Genomic DNA, 18,654 nt, shown 5'->3' on the forward strand with positions numbered 1-18,654 from the left:
TCACTTCAAAGTACCTTACTTAAAGAGCTATATTCGGTCTTCCATTTAATGTCGCACCCATCGACTTCTGTGCCTCCACACCCTCTACTTCCACATGTCGAGCGAATACGAGAGGTCGGGGTATTTTTTGCACATAACCCCCTGGCCACATAAGAAAGGCCTCTATTTAAAGGGATTGGATCTCAGATCCATTCCACACCCAGCGAAAAATCCTTAGAGTCTTGCCAGGGGAAACCATTCAACATGGCTAGGGTCCCCAGTTCTTCCTCCCACCCTCACGGCTCCAGAAAAGGTGATTGGGAGATGTTCTATATCCCATGAGCAGTTGATTAAGCTCCAAACACAGGGGTTCCTTCCCCCCATGGATCTGGTCCCTGTTCGAGCAGGGTCGACCTCCTTCACAGGCGAAGTTCTGGCGGAAAATTTCCCCAATCCAACCAGGGGGGAATGGGTGTGCTTCATATCATACTTGTTGAGAGGCGTCAGGTTTCCAATCCACCCTTTCCTCCGTGGACTCCTGGAGTATTAAGGACTCGAACTGCACAACCTCACGACAGTCTCTATCCTGCACATCACGGGTTTTGTTGCCCTTTGCGAGCTTTTCCTGGGCTGTGAAGCCCACTTTGATTTGTGGAGGAAGCTATTCTGCCTCGTCCCTCACAACCAAGAGGGGTCGATATTCGAGGTGGGCGGCGCCGAAGTATGGCGCATAGCCGGGACCGGATACTTGTCCGGCACGCCGAAGAAGGCACCCGAAGAATGGCCCTCAGAATGGTTCTATATTGAGGACGTCGCTCTCCCCGACCCAGTTCGAATGGATCTTCCCGAATTTTCAAATGCTCCGTTGAAGAAACGCCACAGCTGGCGCCCTCAGAGCCTTGAGGAGGAAGATAGCACGGAAGTCCGTCAATTGACGGGCAAGATAAGGACACTTGCCCAGTCCAGATTATCAATAATCGAGGTAATGGCGACTTCCATAGTGCGGGGGGTCCAGCCACTCCAATATAGAGGGCTTCCCATGTGGCACTATAATGGGGAAGATGACGCCTCACGCTGCGGTCGGAAGGGTCCGGACACTCCCGATGCTTTGGTCAAAATATTGGACGAACTGTACAAAGGGGAGAAAGAGGAGTTCACTCATCTTAAACGTCGAGATGGATTTTCCATGTACAGTCCTCCTAGCTAGGTGAGTTCTAATCCCACCACTTTACTCAATCCTCTCCCTGAGTCACTTTTAATGGACATTAACCCATCTATTTGTAACAGGAATGGCGGAAGGTTACCGAGGGGATCCATAGCCCCGCCCCACAGCCAGAAGATCACAACCGGGACCTTGACCCCGGATTCGAAGAGGATACGGACGTATTTGTGGAGCTTGAGGATGGAGTATTCTACCAGGCGAGCTATGACAGCACGGAAGTGGCCATCATCGCTGACTATCCCGGCCTCCTCCCTGCCTCGCATGTAATTAATCAAGAGACACCTTCTTCGAAAGAGCTTCCTCATTACGCCTCACCCACCACACTATTTCGTGCTCCAAAGGGGAGGCGCCCGATGCCTCAACGTGCACCAGAGGCATCTCCTAGGAGAGCGGCGCCCGTGTCGAGGAAATCTTTGAAGAGGAAGGCGAACGACAACACGGCAGAACCTTCATCAAAGAGGTATGGTTTTTTAATCATGCCCCCTGGCAGTCACATCAAACTGTGACATTATCCGCCGTGTCTTATCAGGAAAAGCGTTCGCCAGACTATGTCCGGGGATCCTGCCGGCCGCGCCTCCACAAGTCAGGTTCCAGACCCTGCCTTAAAGGCAAGGGCTGATATGAGAGTGATGCCGGATGGTCCTTCGGCAGAGGATTCGGATGATGTATCCGTCACAAACTCTAAAGTGGAAAGCGCCATGAATCATCGGCACCGGCGGGCTGTTCTTCGCGACCCCGTGATACGTCCATTTTGCATCATGCTTTTATATTGGTATTTATTGCATTATGGGCTGTTACTACATGTTATGTCACAATACTTATGCCCATTCTCTCTTATTTTACAAGGTGTACATGAAGAGGGAGAATGCCGGCAGCTGGAATTCGGGGCTAGAAAAGGAGCAAACATTGGAGACCTATTCTGCACAACTCCAAAAGTCCTAAAACTCCACGGAAGTTATGTTTGGAATTAATAAAAAATACTGAGCGAGGAAAATACCAGAGGGGGCCCACACCCTGGCCACGAGGGTGGGGGGCGCGCCCTCCTGCCTCGTGGGCCCCCTGGTGGCCCTCCAGTGCCCATCTTCTGCTATATGAAGTCTTTCGTTCGAGAAAAAAATCACAAGCAAGCTCATGAGACAAAACTCCACCGCCACGAGGCGGAACCTTGGCGGAACCAATCTAGGGCTCCGGCGGAGCTGTTTTGCCAGGGAAACTTCCCTCCGGGAGGGGGAAATCATTACCATCGTCATCACCAACGATCCTCTCATCGGGAGGGGGTCAATCTCCATCAACATCTTCACCAGGAGCATCTCATATCAAACCCTAGTTCATCTCTTGTATCCAAACCTCGGATTGGTACCTGTGGGTTGCTAGTAGTGTTGATTACTCCTTGTAGTTGATGCTACTTGGTTTACTTGGTGGAAGATCATATGTTCAGATCCATTATGCATATTAATACCCCTCTGATTATGAACATGGATATGCTTTGTGAGTAGTTACGTTTGTTCCTGAGGACATGGGAGAAGTCTTGATATAAGTAGTCATGTGAATTTGGTATTCGTTCGATATTTTGATGAGATGTGTGTTGTCTTTCCTCTAGTGGTGTCATGTGAACGTCAACTAAATGACATTTCACCATTGTTTGGGCCTAGAGGAAGGCATTGAGAAGTAATAAGTAGATGATGGGTTGCAAGAGTGACAGAAGCTTAAACCCTAGTTTATGCGTTGCATCGTACGGGGCTGATTTGGATCCATATGTTTCATGCTATGGTTAGGTTTACCTTAATACTTCTGTTGTAGTTGCGGATGCTTGCAATAGGGGTTAATCATAAGTGGTATGCTTGTCCAAGTAAGGACAATACCCAAGCACCGGTCCACCCACATATCAAATTATCAAAGTACCCAACGCGAATCATATGGTCGGGATGAAAACTAGCTTGACGATAATTCCCATGTGTCCTCGGGAGCGCTTTACTTCATATAAGAGTTTGTACAGGCTTGTACTTTGCTACAAAAAGGATTGGGCCATCTTTCAACACCTTATTTACTTTCATTACTTGTTGCTTGTTACAATTTATCTTATCACAAAACTATCTGTTACCGATAATTTCAATGCTTGCAGAGAATACCTTGCTGAAAACCGCTTATCATTTCCTTCTGCTCCTCGTTGGGTTCGACACTATTACTTATCGAAAAGGCTATGATAGATCCCCTATACTTGTGGGTCATCAAGACTCTTTTCTGGCGCCGTTGCCGGGGAGTGAAGCACCTTTGGTAGGTGGAATTTGGTAAGGAAAAATTTATATAGTATGCTGAAATTTACTGTCACTTGTTACTATGGAAAACAATCCTTTGAGGGTTTGTTCGGAGTATCTTCACCTCGTCCCGAACCACAATTAGTTACCCCTCGACCTACTGAACCTACTAAAAATGTTTACTTTGAAATTCCTTTGGGTATGATAGAGAAACTGCTAGCTAATCCATTTGCAGGAGATGGAACATTGCATCCTGATTTACACTTAATCTATGTGGATGAAGTTTGTGGATTATTTAAGCTTGCAGGTATGCCCGATGATGTTATCAATAAGAAGGTCTTCCCTTTATCTTTTAAGGGAGATGCATTGACATGGTATAGGCTATGTGATGATATGGGATCATGGAACTACAAACGATTGAAATTGGAATTTCATCAGAAGTTTTATCCTATGCATCTTGTTCATCGTGATCGTAATTATATATATAATTTTTGGCCTCGTGAAGGAGAAAGCATCGCTCAAGCTTGGGGAGGCTTAAGTCAATGTTATATTCATGCCCCAATCATGAGCTCTCAAGAGAAATGATTATTCAAAAAATTTATGCTCGGACTTTCTGACAACAATCGCTCCATGCTCGATACTTCTTGTACTGGTTCTTTTATGATGAAGACTATTGAGTTCAAATGGGATTTATTGGAAAGAATTAAAGCAACTCTGAAGATTGGGATCTCGACAAAGGTAAGGAGTCATGTATAACATCTAAGTTTGATTGTGTTAAATCTTTTATGGATATCGATGTTTTCCGTAAATTTAGCACTAAATATGGACTTGACTCTAAGATAGTAGCTTCTTTTTGTGAATCTTTTGCTGCTCATGTTGATCTCCCTAAGGAGAAGTGGTTTAAATATCATCTTCCCATAGAAGTAAAAGTAGTTGAACCTATTAAAGTTGAAGAAAAGACTATCACTTATAATGATCCTATTGTTCCTACTGCTTATGTTGAGAAACCACCTTTCCCTGTTAGAATAAAGGATCATGCTAAAGCTTCAACTATGGTTCGTAAAAGCAATATTAGAACTTATACACCTCCTGAGCAAGTTAAAGTGGAACCTAATATTGCTATGGTTAAGGATCTCTTGGCTGATAATATTGATGGGCATGTTATTTATTTCTGTGAGGAAACTGCTAGAATTGCTAAACCTGGTGCTAAAGATAAACATAGACCTGTGGTTGGCATGCCTGTTATTTCCGTCAAAATAGGAGATCATTGTTATCATGGCTTGTGTGATATAGGTGCTAGTGCTAGTGCAATACCTATTTCTTTATACAAGGAAATTATGCATGATATTGCACCTGCTGAGATAGAAGATATAGATGCTACAATTAAGCTTGCCAATAGAGATACTACTTCACCAATTGGGATTGTTAGAGATGTTGAAGTCTTGTGTGGGAAAGCTAAATATCCTGGTGATTTTCTTGTTCTTGGTTCCCCACAAGATAGCTTTTGTCCCATTATATTTGGTAGACCCTTCTTGAATACTGTCAACGCTAAGATAGACTGCGAAAAGGATGTTGTTACTATTGGTTTGGATGATATGTCTCGTGAGTTTAATTTTTCTAAATTTCGTAGACAACCCTGTGATGAGGAATTGCCTAGTAAGGATGAAATTATTGGTCTTGCTTCTATTGTTGTGCCTCCTAATGATCCTTTAGAACAATATTTGCTAGACCATGAAAATGATATGTTTATGAATGAAAGAAGGGAAATAGATGAAGTATTCTTTAAACAAGGACCTATTTTGAAACACAACCTGCCTGTTGAAATCCTAGGGGATCCTTCTCCACCCAAGGGTGATCCCGTGTTTGAGCTTAAACCATTGCCTGATACTCTCAAATATGCTTATCTTGATGAAAAGAAGATATATCCTGTTATTATTAGTGCTAACCTTTCAGAGCATGAAGAAAAGAAATTATTGAAAACTCTGAAGAAGCACCATGCTGCTATTGGATATACTCTTGATGATCTTAAGGGCATTAGTCCCACTCTATGTCAACATAAAATAAATTTGGAGAAAGACGCCAAACCAGTTATTGATCACCAACAACGGCTAAATCCCACGATGAAAGAAGTGGTAAGAAAGGAAATATTAAAGCTCCTTGAGGTAGGTATAATTTATCCCATGGCCGATAGTTAGTGGGTAAGTCCTGTCCATTGTGTCCCTAAGAAGGGAGGTATTACCGTTGTTCCTAATGATAAAGATGAATTGATCCCACAAAGAATTATTACAGGGTATAGGATGGTAATTGATTTCCGCAAATTAAATAAACCTACTAAAAAAGATCATTACCCTTTGCCTTTCATTGATCAAATGCTAGAAAGATTATCCAAACATACACATTTTTGCTTTCTAGATGGTTACTCTGGTTTCTCTCAAATACCTGTGTCAGCTGATGATCAAGCAAAGACCACTTTTACTTGCCCTTTCGGTACCTTTGCTTATGGACGTATGCCTTTTGGTTTATGTAATGCACCTGCTACCTTTAAAATATGCATGATGGCTATATTCTCTGACTTTTGTGAAAATATTTGTGATGTATTCATGGATGATTTCTCCGTTTATGGATCCTCTTTTGATGATTGCTTGAGCAACCTTGATCGAGTTTTGCAGAGATGTGAAGAAACTAATCTCGTTTTGAATTGGGAGAAGTGCCACTTTATGGTTAATGAAGGCATTGTCTTGGGGCATAAAATTTCTGAAAGAGGTATTGAAGTTGACAAAGCTAAAATTGATGCTATTGAAACGATGCCGTGTCCCAAGGACATTAAAGGTATAAGAAGTTTCCTCGGTCATGCCGGTTTTTATAGGAGGTTCATTAAGGACTTCTCTAAAATTTCTCGGCCTCTGACTAATCTATTACAAAAAGATATTCCTTTTGTCTTCGATGATGATTGTGTAGAAGCATTTGAAATACTTAAGAAAGCATTAATTTCCGCACCTATTATTCAGCCACCTGATTGGAATTTACCCTTTGAAATTATGTGTGATGCTAGTGATTATGTTGTAGGTGCTGTTCTAGGGCAAAGAGTTGATAAGAAGTTAAATGTTATTCAATATGCTAGTAAAACTCTAGACAATGCCTAGAGAAATTATGCTACTACTGAAAAAGAATTTTTAGCAGTTGTATTTGCTTGTGATAAGTTCAGGCCTTATATTGTTGATTCTAAAGTAACTATTCACACTGATCATGCTGCTATTAAATGCCTTATGGAAAAGAAAGATGCTAAACCTATACTTATTAGATGGGTTCTCCTGCTACAAGAATTTGATTGGCATATTATCGATAGAAAGGGAGCTGAGAACCCCGTGGCAGACAACTTGTCTAGGTTGGAGAATGTTCTTGATGACCCACTACCTATTGATGATAGCTTTCCTGATGAACAATTAAATGTCATAAATGCTTCTCGAATTGCTCCATGGTATGCTGATTATGCTAATTATATTGTTGCTAAATTTATACCACCTAGTTTCACATACCAGCAAAAGAAAAGTTCTTCTATGATTTAAGGCATTACTTTTGTGATGACCCACATCTTTATAAAGAAGGAGTAGATGGTGTTATTAGACGTTGTGTACCTGAGCATGAACAGGAACATATCCTACGCAAGTGTCACTCTGAGGCTTATGGAGGACACCACGCTGGAGATAGAACTGCACATAAGGTATTGCAATCGGTTTTTATTGGCCTACTCTCTTAAAGGATGCTCGTAAGTTTGTCTTATCTTGTGATGAATGTCAAAGAATTGGTAATATTAGTAGACGTCAGGAAATGCATATGAATTATTCACTCGTTATTGAACCATTTGATGTTTGGGGCTTTGATTACATGGGACCGTTTCCTTCCTCTAATGGGTATAAACATATTTTCGTTGTTGTTGATTACATTACTAAGTGGGTAGAAGCTATTCCAACTAGTAGTGTTGATCATAACACTTCTATTAAGATGCTTAAAGAAGTTATTTTCCAGAGGTTTGGAGTCCCTAGATATTTAATGACTGATGGTGGTTCACACTTTATTCATGGTGCCTTTCGTAAAATGCTTGCTAAGTATGATATTAATCATAGAATTGCATCACCTTATCACCCGCAATCTAGTGGTCAAGTAGAATTGAGTAATAGAGAGCTCAAATTAATTTTGCAAAAGACTGTTAATAGATCTACAAAGAATTGGTCCAAGAAACTTGATGATGCACTATGGGCTTATAGAACTACATATAAAAATCCTATGGGTATGTGTAAGTGCATCTAGTGCCACCCCTAGTTGGTTTTGGAGTATTGACGACAAACCTAGTTGAGGGACTAATGTGTTTCTGAGAATTGCAGGATAACACAGGTAGAAGTCCCTCATTGATTCGGTTTTCCTACCAGAGATGACCCCTAAAAATGTATGAAGACATTGAAGTCAAAGGTGGTATGTGAAGACATTCACATTGAAGACTATGACAAGAGAAGACATCGCATGAAGACTATGGAGCGCGAAGACTTAGATCTTTCGTAGTTCTTTTTCTTCTTTGTTGAGTCATAGGAACCACCGTACTGTTAAGTGGGGTCCAAGAGAACCAGTTAGAATGACTGAAGTGATACTTAACCAAAATCCTATGTCTTCGAGTGAAGACTATGAGAGCGAATCTTGTCCAGAGTTGGACAAGTCAGCTTTGCTTGTAGCCCAAGTAAAGTTGCCGTGTGTGTTTGAAATCTGACCGTTCGAACACGTGTCAGTTCCTTAGTGACCCAAGGTCATTTCGGACAAATCAAGTCGGGTTGCCTAGTGGCTATAAATAGCCCACCCCTACTGAAGGAAATATGCCCTAGAGGCAATAATAATGTTATTATTTATTTCCTTATATCATGATAAGTGTTTATTATTCATGCTAGAATTGTATTATCCGGAAACATAATACTTGTGTGAATACATAGACAAACCAAACGTCACTAGTATGCCTCTACTTGACTAGCTCATTAATCAAAGATGGTTATGTTTCCTAACCATAGACATGTGTTGTCATTTGATTAACGGGATCACATTATTAGGAGAATGATGTGATTGACATGACCCATTCCATTAGCTTAGCACCCGATCGTTTAGTATGTTGCTATTGCTTTCTTCATGACTTATACATGTTCCTATGACTATGATATTATGCAACTCCCGTTTGCCGGAGGAACACTTTGTGTGCTACCAAACGTCACAACGTAACTGGGTGATTATAAAGGAGCTCTATAGGTGTCTCCAAAGGTACATGTTGGGTTGGCGTATTTTGAGATTAGGATTTGTCACTCCGATTGTCGGAGAGGTATCTCTGGGCCCTCTCGGTAATGCACATCACATAAGCCTTGCAAGCATTTCAACTAATGAGTTAGTTGCGAGATGATGTATTACGAAACGAGTAAAGAGACTTGCCAGTAACGAGATTGAACAAGGTATTGAGATACCGACGATCGAATCTCGGGCAAGTAAAATACCGATGACAAAGGGAACAACGTATGTTGTTATGCGGTTTGACCGATAAAGATCTTCGTAGAATATGTAGGAGCCAATATGAGCATCCAGGTTCCGCTATTGGTTATTGACCAGAGATGTGTCTCGGTCATGTCTACATTGTTCTCGAACCCGTAGGGTCCGCACGCTTAAGGTTTCGATGACAGTTATATTATGAGTTTATGAGTTTTGATGTACCGAAGTTAGTTCGGAGTCCCGGATGTGATCACGGACATAACGAGGAGTCTCGAAATGGTCGAGACATAAAGACTGATATATTAGACGGCTATATTCGGACACCGGAAGTGTTCCGGGTGATTTCGGAGAAAACCAGAGAGCCGGAGGGTTACCGGAACCCTACCGGGAGAAGTAATGGGCCATATGGGCCTTAGTGGAGAGAGAGAGGGGCAGCCAGGGTGGGCCGCGCGCCTCCTCCCCCTGGTCCGAATTGGACTAGGAGAGGGGGGCGGCGCCCCCCTTTCCTTCTCCCTCCCCACTTCCTTCCCCCTCCTAGTAGGAGTCCTACTCCTACTAGGAGGAGGACTCCTCCTGGCACGCCAATAGGGGCCGGCCGGCCTCCTCCCCTTGCTCCTTTATATACGGGGGCAGGGGGCACCCCTAGAGACACAAGTTGATCCAGGTGACATATTCTTAGCCGTGTGCGGTGCCCCCTTCCACCATAATCCTCGATAATATTGTAGCGGTGCTTAGGCGAAGCCCTGCGACGGTAGTACATCAAGATCGTCACCACGCCGTCGTTCTGACGGAACTCTACCCCGACACTTTGCTGGATCGGAGTCCGGGGATCGTCATCGAGCTGAACATGTGCTAAAACTCGGAGGTGCCGTAGTTTCGGTGCTTGATCGGTCGGGCCATGAAGACGTATGACTATATCAACCGCGTTGTGCTAACGCTTCCACTGTCGGTCTACAAGGGTACGTAGATCACACTCTCCCCTCTCGTTGCTATGCATCACCATGATCTTGCGTGTGTGTAGGAAAATTTTGAAATTACTATGTTCCCCAATAGTGGTATCAGAGCCTAGGTTTTATGTGTTGATGTTATATGCACGAGTAGAACACAAGTGAGTTATGGGCGATATAAGTCATACTGCTTACCAGCATGTCATACTTTGGTTTGGCGGTATTGTTGGACGAAGCGGCCCAGACCGACATTACGCGTACGCTTACGCGAGACCGGTTCTCCCGACGTGCTTTGCACAAAGGTTGCTAGCGGGTGACAGTTTCTCCAACTTTAGTTGAACCGAGTGTGGCTACGCCCGGTCCTTGCGAAGGTTAAAACATCACCAACTTGACAAACTATCGTTGTGGTTTTGATGCGTAGGTAAGATTGGTTCTTGCTTAAGCCCGTAGCAGCCACGTAAAACTTGCAACAACAAAGTAGAGGACGTCTAACTTGTTTTTGCAGGGCATGTTGTGATGTGATATGGTCAAGACATGATGCTAAATTTTATTGTATGAGATGATCATGTTTTGTAACCAAGTTATCGGCAACTGGCAGGAGCCATATGGTTGTCGCTTTATTGTATGCAATGCAATTGCGCTGTAATGCTTTACTTTATCACTAAGCGGTAGCGATAGTCGTGGAAGCATAAGATTGGCGAGATGACAACGATGCTACGATGGTGATCAAGGTGTCGCGCCGGTGACGATGGTGATCACGACGGTGCTTCGAAGATGGAGATCACAAGCACAAGATGATGATGGCCATATCATATCACTTATATTGATTGCATGTGATGTTTATCTTTTATGCATCTTATCTTACTTTGATTGACGGTAGCATTTTAAGATGATCTCTCACTAATTATCAAGAAGTGTTCTCCCTGAGTATGCACCATTGCGAAAGTTCTTCGTGCTGAGACACCACGTGATGATCGGGTGTGATAGGCTCCACGTTCAAATACAACGGGTGCAAAACAGTTGCACACGCAGAATACTCAGGTTATACTTGACGAGCCAAGCATATACAGATATGGCCTCGGAACACGGAGACCGAAAGGTCGAGCGTGAATCATATAGTAGATATGATCAACATAGCGATGTTCACCAATGAAACTACTCCATCTCACGTGATGATCGTACATGGTTTAGTTGATTTGGATCACGTAATCACTTAGAGGATTAGAGGGATGTCTATCTAAGTGGGAGTTCTTTAGTAATATGATTAATTGAACCTAAATTTATCATGAACTTAGTACCTGATAGTATCTTGCTTGTTTATGTTTGATTGTAGATAGATGGCCCGTGCTGTTGTTCCGTTGAATTTTAATGCGTTCCTTGAGAAAGCAAAGTTGAAAGATGATGGTAGCAATTACACGGACTGGGTCCGTAACTTTAGGATTATCCTCATTGCTGCACAGAAGAATTACGTCCTGGAAGCACCGCTAGGTGCCAGGCCTGCTGCTGGAGCAACACTAGATGTTATGAACGTCTGGCAGAGCAAAGCTGATGACTACTCGATAGTTTAGTGTGCCATGATTTACGGCTTAGAATCGGGACTTCAACGACGTTTTGAATGTCATGGAGCATATGAGATGTTCCAGGAGTTGAAGTTAATATTTCAAGCAAATGCCTGGATTGAGAGATATGAAGTCTCCAATAAGTTCTATAGCTGCAAGATGGAGGAGAACAGTTCTGTCAGTGAGCATATACTCAAAATGTCTGGGTATAATAATCACTTGATTCAATTGGGAGTTAATCTTCCAGATGATTGCGTCATTGACAGAATTCTCCAATCACTGCCACCAAGCTACAAGAGCTTCGTGATGAACTATAATATGCAAGGGATGAATAAGACTATTCCCGAGCTCTTCGCAATGCTGAAAGTTGCGGAGGTAGAAATCAAGAAGGAGCATCAAGTGTTGATGGTCAATAAGACCACTAGTTTCAAGAAAAAGGGCAAAGGGAAGAAGAAGGGGAACTTCAAAAGAACATCAAGCAAGTTGCTACTCAAGAGAAGAAACCCAAATCTGGACCTACGCCTGAAACTGAGTGCTTCTACTGCAAGCAGACTGGTCACTAGAAGCGGAACTGCCCCAAGTATTTGGCGGATAAGAAGGATGGCAAGGTGAACAAAGGTATATGTGATATACATGTTATTGATGTGTACCTTACTAATGCTCGCAGTAGCACCTGGGTATTTGATACTGGTTCTGTTGCTAACATATGCAACTCAAACAGGGACTACAGATTAAGCGAAGATTGGCTAAGGACGAGGTGACGATGCGCGTGGGAAATGGTTCCAAAGTCGATGTGATCGCGGTCGGCACGCTACCTCTACATCTACCTTCGGGATTAGTATTAGACCTAAATAATTGTTATTTGGTGCCAGCGTTAAGCATGAACATTATATCTGGATCTTGTTTGATGCGAGACGATTATTCATTTAAATCAGAGAATAATGGTTGTTCTATTTATATGAGTAATATCTTTTATGGTCATGCACCCTTAAAGAGTGGTCTATTCTTATTAAATCTCGATAGTAGTGACACACATATTCATAATGTTGAAACCAAAAGATGCAGAGTTGATAATGATAGTGCAACTTATTTGTGGCACTGCCGTTTGGGTCATATCGGTGTAAAGCGCATGAAGAAACTCCATACTGATGGGCTTTTGGAACCACTTGATTATGAATCACTTGGTACTTGCGAACCGTGCCTTATGGGTAAGATGACAAAAACACCGTTCTCCGGTACTATGGAGAGAGCAACAGATTTGTTGGAAATCATACATACAGATGTATGTGGTCTGATGAATGTTGAGGCTCGTGGCGGATATCGTTATTTTCTCACCTTCACAGATGACTTAAGCAGATATGGGTATATCTACTTAATGAAACATAAGTCTGAAACATTTGAAAAATTCAAAGAATTTCAGAGTGAAGTTGAAAATCATCGTAATAAGAAAATAAAATTCCTGCGATCTGATCGTGGAGGAGAATATTTGAGTTACGAGTTTGGTGTACATTTGAAACAATGCAGAATAGTTTCGCAACTCACGCCACCCGGAACACCACAGCGTAATGGTGTGTCCGAACGTCGCAATCGTACTTTACTAGATATGGCGCGATCTATGATGTCTCTTACTGATTTACCGCTATCGTTTTGGGGTTATGCTCTAGAGACGGACGCATTCACGTTAAATAGGGCACCATCAAAATCCGTTGAGACGACGCCTTATGAACTATGGTTTGGCAAGAAACCAAAGTTGTCATTTCTGAAAGTTTGGGGTTGCGATGCTTATGTGAAAAAGCTCCAACCTGATAAGCTCGAACCCAAATCGGAGAAATGTGTCTTCATAGGATATCCAAAGGAAACTATTGGATACACCTTCTATCACAGATCCGAAGGCAAAAACTTTTGTTGCTAAATTCGGAAACTTTCTAGAGAAGGAGTTTCTCTCGAAAGAAGTGAGTGGGAGGAAAGTAGAACTTGATGAGGTAACTGTACCTGCTCCGTTATTGGAAAGTAGTACATCACAGAAACCAGTTTCTGTGACACCTACACCAATTAGTGAGGAAGCTAATGATGATGATCATGAAGCTTCAGAACAAGATACTACTGAACCTCGTAGATCAACCAGAGTAAGATCCGCACCAGAGTGGTACGGTAATCCCGTTCTGGAAGTCATGCTACTAGATCATGATGAACCTATGAACTATGGAGAAGGGATGGTGAGCCCAGATTGCGCAAAATGGCTTGAAGCCATGAAATCTGAGATGGGATCCATGTATGAGAACAAAGTATGGAGTTTGGTTGACTTGCCCAATGATCGGAAAGCAATTGAGAATAAATGGATCTTTAAGAAGAAGACTGACGCTGACGGTAATGTTACTGTTTACAAAGCTCGACTTGTCGCAAAAGGTTTTCGACAAGTTCAAGGGATTGACTACGATGAGACCTTCTCACCCATAGCGATGCTTAAGTCTGTCCGGATCATGTTAGCAATTGCCGCATTTTATGATTATGAAATTTGGCAGATGGATGTCAAAACTGCATTCCTGAATGGATTTCTGCAAGAAGAGTTGTATATGATGCAACCGGAAGGTTTTGTCGATCCAAAGGGAGCTAACAAAGTGTGCAAGCTCCAGCGATCCATTTATGGACTGGTGCAAGCCTCTCGGAGTTGGAATAAACGCTTTGATAGTGTGATCAAAGCATTTGGTTTTGTACAGACTTTTGGAGAAGCCTGTATTTACAAGAAAGTGAGTGGGAGCTCTATAGCATTTCTGATATTATATGTAGATGACATTTTACTAATCGGAAATGATATAGAATTTCTGGATAGCATAAAGGGATACTTGAATAAGAGTTTTTCAATGAAAGACCTCGGTGAAGCTGCTTACATATTGGGCATTAAGATCTATAGAGACAGATCAAGACGCTTAATTGGACTTTCACAAAGCACATACCTTGACAAAGTTTTGAAAAAGTTCAAAATGGATCAAGCAAAGAAAGGATTCTTGCCTGTGTTACAAGGTGTGAAATTGAGTAAGACTCAATGCCCAACCAATGCAGAAGATAGAGAGAAAATGAAAGATGTTTCCTATGCTTCAGCCATAGGCTCTATCATGTATGCAATGCTGTGTACCAGACCTGATGTGTGTCTTGCTATAAGTCTAGCAGGCAGGTACCAAAGTAATCCAGGAGTGGATCACTGGACAGCGGTCAAGAACATCCTGAAATACCTGAAAAGGACTAAGGATATGTTTCTCATATATGGAGGTGACAAAGAGCTCATCGTAAATGGTTACGTTGATGCAAGCTTTGACACTGATCCGGACAATTCTAAATCGCAAACCGGATACGTGTTTACATTAAACGGTGGAGCTGTCAGTTGGTGCAGTTCTAAACAAAGCGTTGTGGCAGGATCTACATGTGAAGCGGAGTACATAGCTGCTTCGAAAGCAGCAAACGAAGGAGTCTGGATGAAGGAGTTCATATCCGATCTAGGAGTCATACCTAGTGCATCGGGTCCAATGAAAATCTTTTGTGACAATACTGGTGCAATTGCCTTGGCAAAGGAATCCAGATTTCACAAGAGAACCAAGCACATCAAGAGACGCTTCAATTCCATCTGGGATCTAGTCCAGGTGGGAGACATAGAGATTTGCAAGATACATACGGATCTGAATGTAGCAGACCCGTTGACTAAGCCTCTTCCACGAGCAAAACATGATCAGCACCAAAGCTCCATGGGTGTTAGAATCATTACTGTGTAATCTAGATTATTGACTCTAGTGAAAGTGGGAGACTGAAGGAAATATGCCCTAGAGGCAATAATAATGTTATTATTTTATTTCCTTATATCATGATAAATGTTTATTATTCATGCTAGAATTGTATTATCCGGAAACATAATACTTGTGTGAATACATAGACAAACCAAACGTCACTAGTATGCCTCTACTTGACTAGCTCATTAATCAAAGATGGTTATGTTTCCTAACCATAGACATGTGTTGTCATTTGATTAACGGGATCACATTATTAGGAGAATGATGTGATTGACATGACCCATTCCATTAGCTTAGCACCCGATCGTTTAGTATGTTGCTATTGCTTTCTTCATCACTTATACATGTTCCTATGACTATGAGATTATGCAACTCCCGTTTGCCGGAGGAACACTTTGTGTGCTACCAAACGTCACAACGTAACTGGGTGATTATAAAGGAGCTCTACAAGTGTCTCCAAAGGTACATGTTGGGTTGGCGTATTTCGAGATTAGGATTTGTCACTCCGATTGTCGGAGAGGTATCCTTGGGCCCTCTCGGTAATTCACATCACATAAGCCTTGCAAGCATTTCAACTAATGAGTTAGTTGCGAGATGATGTATTACGAAACGAGTAAAGAGACTTGCCAGTAACGAGATTGAACTAGGTATTGAGATACCGACGATCGAATCTCGGGCAAGTAAAATACCGATGACAAAGGGAACAACGTATGTTGTTATGCGGTTTGACCGATAAAGATCTTCGTAGAATATGTAGGAGCCAATATGAGCATCCAGGTTCCGCTATTGGTTATTGACCAGAGATGTGTCTCGGTCATGTCTACATTGTTCTCGAACCCGTAGGGTCCGCACGCTTAAGGTTTCGATGACAGTTATATTATGAGTTTTGATGTACCGAAGTTAGTTCGGAGTCCCGGATGTGATCACGGACATAACGAGGAGTCTCGAAATGGTCGAGACATAAAGACTGATATATTAGACGGCTATATTCGGACACCGGAAGTGTTCCGGGTGATTTCGGAGAAAACCGGAGAGCCGGAGGGTTACCGGAACCCTACCGAGAGAAGTAATGGGCCATATGGGCCTTAGTCGAGAGAGAGAGGGGCAGCCAGGGTGGGCCGCGCGCCTCCTCCCCCCTGGTCCGAATTGGACTAGGAGAGGGGGGGCGGCGCCCCCCTTTCCTTCTCCCTCCCCACGAGGACTCCTCCTGGCGCGCCAATAGGGGCCGGCCGGCCTCCTCCCCTTGCTCCTTTATATACGGGGGCGGGGGGCACCCCTAGAGACACAAGTTGATCCAGGTGATCATATTCTTAGCCGTGTGCGGTGGCCCCTTCCACCATAATCCTCGATAATATTGTAGCGGTGCTTAGGCGAAGCCCTACGATGGTAGTACATCAAGATCGTCACCACGCCATCGTGCTGACGGAACTCTACCCCAACACTTTGCTGGATCGGAGTCCGGGGATCGTCATCGAGCTGAACGTGTGCTAAAACTCGGAGGTGCCGTAGTTTCGGTGCTTGATCGGTCGGGCCGTGAAGACGTACGACTACATCAACCACGTTGTGCTAACGCTTCCGCTGTCGGTCTACAAGGGTACGTAGATCACACTCTCCCCTCTCGTTGCTATGCATCACCATGATCTTGCGTGTGCGTAGGAAAATTTTGAAATTACTACGTTCCCCAACACCTACAACCATAAACGGTTGGCTGCTCAGAGTTAAAGTACGGCTGTTGTCGTTTGAGAGCAACCCACCTCGAAGCCTTTGAGAGAGAATTCCTTGCGAGGATAAAGTCCTAACCACCTAGAGCCAAAGAGTGTTAGGCATCACTTAAGTCGTCCTGTTTGTGTGATCTGAAGACTTATTACACTTGAGGACTGTGAATCCTCCAGCCGGTTAGGCGTCGCATTCTGAGCATCCAAGAGTCATTGTGGATCGCCGGTGAACGAAGTCTGTGAAGGTTTGGGAGTCTGCCTTGAAGACTTACCATAGTGATTGAGCGAGGTCTGCGTGACCTTAGCTCAAGGGGAATACGGTGAGGACTAAGGGTTCTGAGCTGCGTGTTTAGGACTGGGTGTCCGGGACTGTGTGTCCTCAGGTTTAAATACCTAGCCGCCCTAACCAGACGTACAGTTGTCACAGCAACTGGAACTGGTCCAACAAATCATTGTCTTCAACGAGTCACTAGTTTCATCCTTCCCTTCCCTTTACTTATTGTTGGTCCTTGTGAAGTCATTGCATGATTGCATCATCTTTTGTCTTCACTGAGTGACTGCTTGTTCTGATTGGCTTCACAATATCTTCCTACCTGATCCTTACTGCCTAGCTGCTATTAGTCATTATGCTTTCACTTCTTTGGTTACTTGACTAAGGTTTGCCTAGTGTAGTCTACTCTCCGCTGCGTGGTAATAGGTTTACTTCTATCGTTTGTCTTCGAAACTTCCATGTTTTGAAGACTTTCATAAAAATCGCCTATTCACCCCCCCTCTAGTCGATCACTAGCACTTTCAGTTGGTATCAGAGCAAGGTACTCCCTTGTTCTGTGTGATTCGGTTTAACCATCTGGAGTTTTAGCTATGTCAACTGCAGGGATAATTAAAGTCTCTGCTGCGTGCCCCGTCTTCGATGGAACTAAATATCCCTACTGGAAGAATAAGATGCGCATGCATCTTGAAGCCATTGATGTCGGCCTATGGTATGTCGTCAAGAACGGCGTTCCCAAGGCTGGAGAAGGTGTCATTGCTGCTGATGTCAAGAAGTTCGTTCAACTGGACTCTACTGCCAAGAATATCATCTGTGGTCATGTGACCAAAGGACAGTATGGCCGTGTGAGTACTTTGGAGACTTCCAAGCTAGTCTGGGACTGGCTCTCCAAGGTCAACGAAGGCGTCTCCACCCAGAGAGATCAGAGAATGAGTGTCCTTCGCAACCTCTTCAACCGCTTCAAGAGAAATGACAATGATAATGTCCAGCTCACGTTTGATCGACTCGCTGACATCACAAATGAGCTTCAAGCCCTCGGCGCCACTGAGATCACCAAGCATGAAGTCGTCAAGATACTCCTAAGATCACTTGACAGTTCGTTTGACACCCTAGCCCTAATGATTCAAGAACGCCCTGATTTCAAGACGCTCGATCCGTCTGACATACTTGAGAGGCTCAACACACATGAGTTTCAGCTTTCTGAGAAAAGAGAAATCTACGGTCCCAGCTATGGGCGAACTCGTGCCTTGAAGGCAAAAGCTGTCTCCTCATCTGAAGAAGAATCTGACAGCAGTTCTGATGATCCTGAAGACATTGGAAAGGAGCTTGCTATGCTTGTGAAGAAGTTCCAAAAATTCACCAAGAAGAAAGGGTTCATAAAGTCTTCACGATCAAGCTCAAGGAATGATGAAGCTT

General features: G+C 43.3%; 1 protein-coding gene across 1 annotated transcript in view; it reads left to right on the forward strand.

Annotated features, from left to right (window-relative positions):
* The first annotated feature begins 814 nt into the window (after positions 1–814).
* LOC125516823 overlaps positions 815–18,654 on the forward strand; it is a 56,205-nt gene continuing 38,365 nt past the window's right edge. Inside the window, exons 1-3 of the mRNA XM_048682125.1 lie at positions 815–961; positions 1,267–1,661; positions 1,731–1,788. Of these exons, the coding sequence (XP_048538082.1) occupies positions 815–961; positions 1,267–1,661; positions 1,731–1,788 (600 nt within the window). The remainder of the gene's footprint in view (positions 962–1,266; positions 1,662–1,730; positions 1,789–18,654) is intronic.

The sequence above is a fragment of the Triticum urartu genome, chromosome 6, assembly GCF_003073215.2.
Source record: "Triticum urartu cultivar G1812 chromosome 6, Tu2.1, whole genome shotgun sequence".
NCBI classification, from domain to species: domain Eukaryota; kingdom Viridiplantae; phylum Streptophyta; class Magnoliopsida; order Poales; family Poaceae; genus Triticum; species Triticum urartu.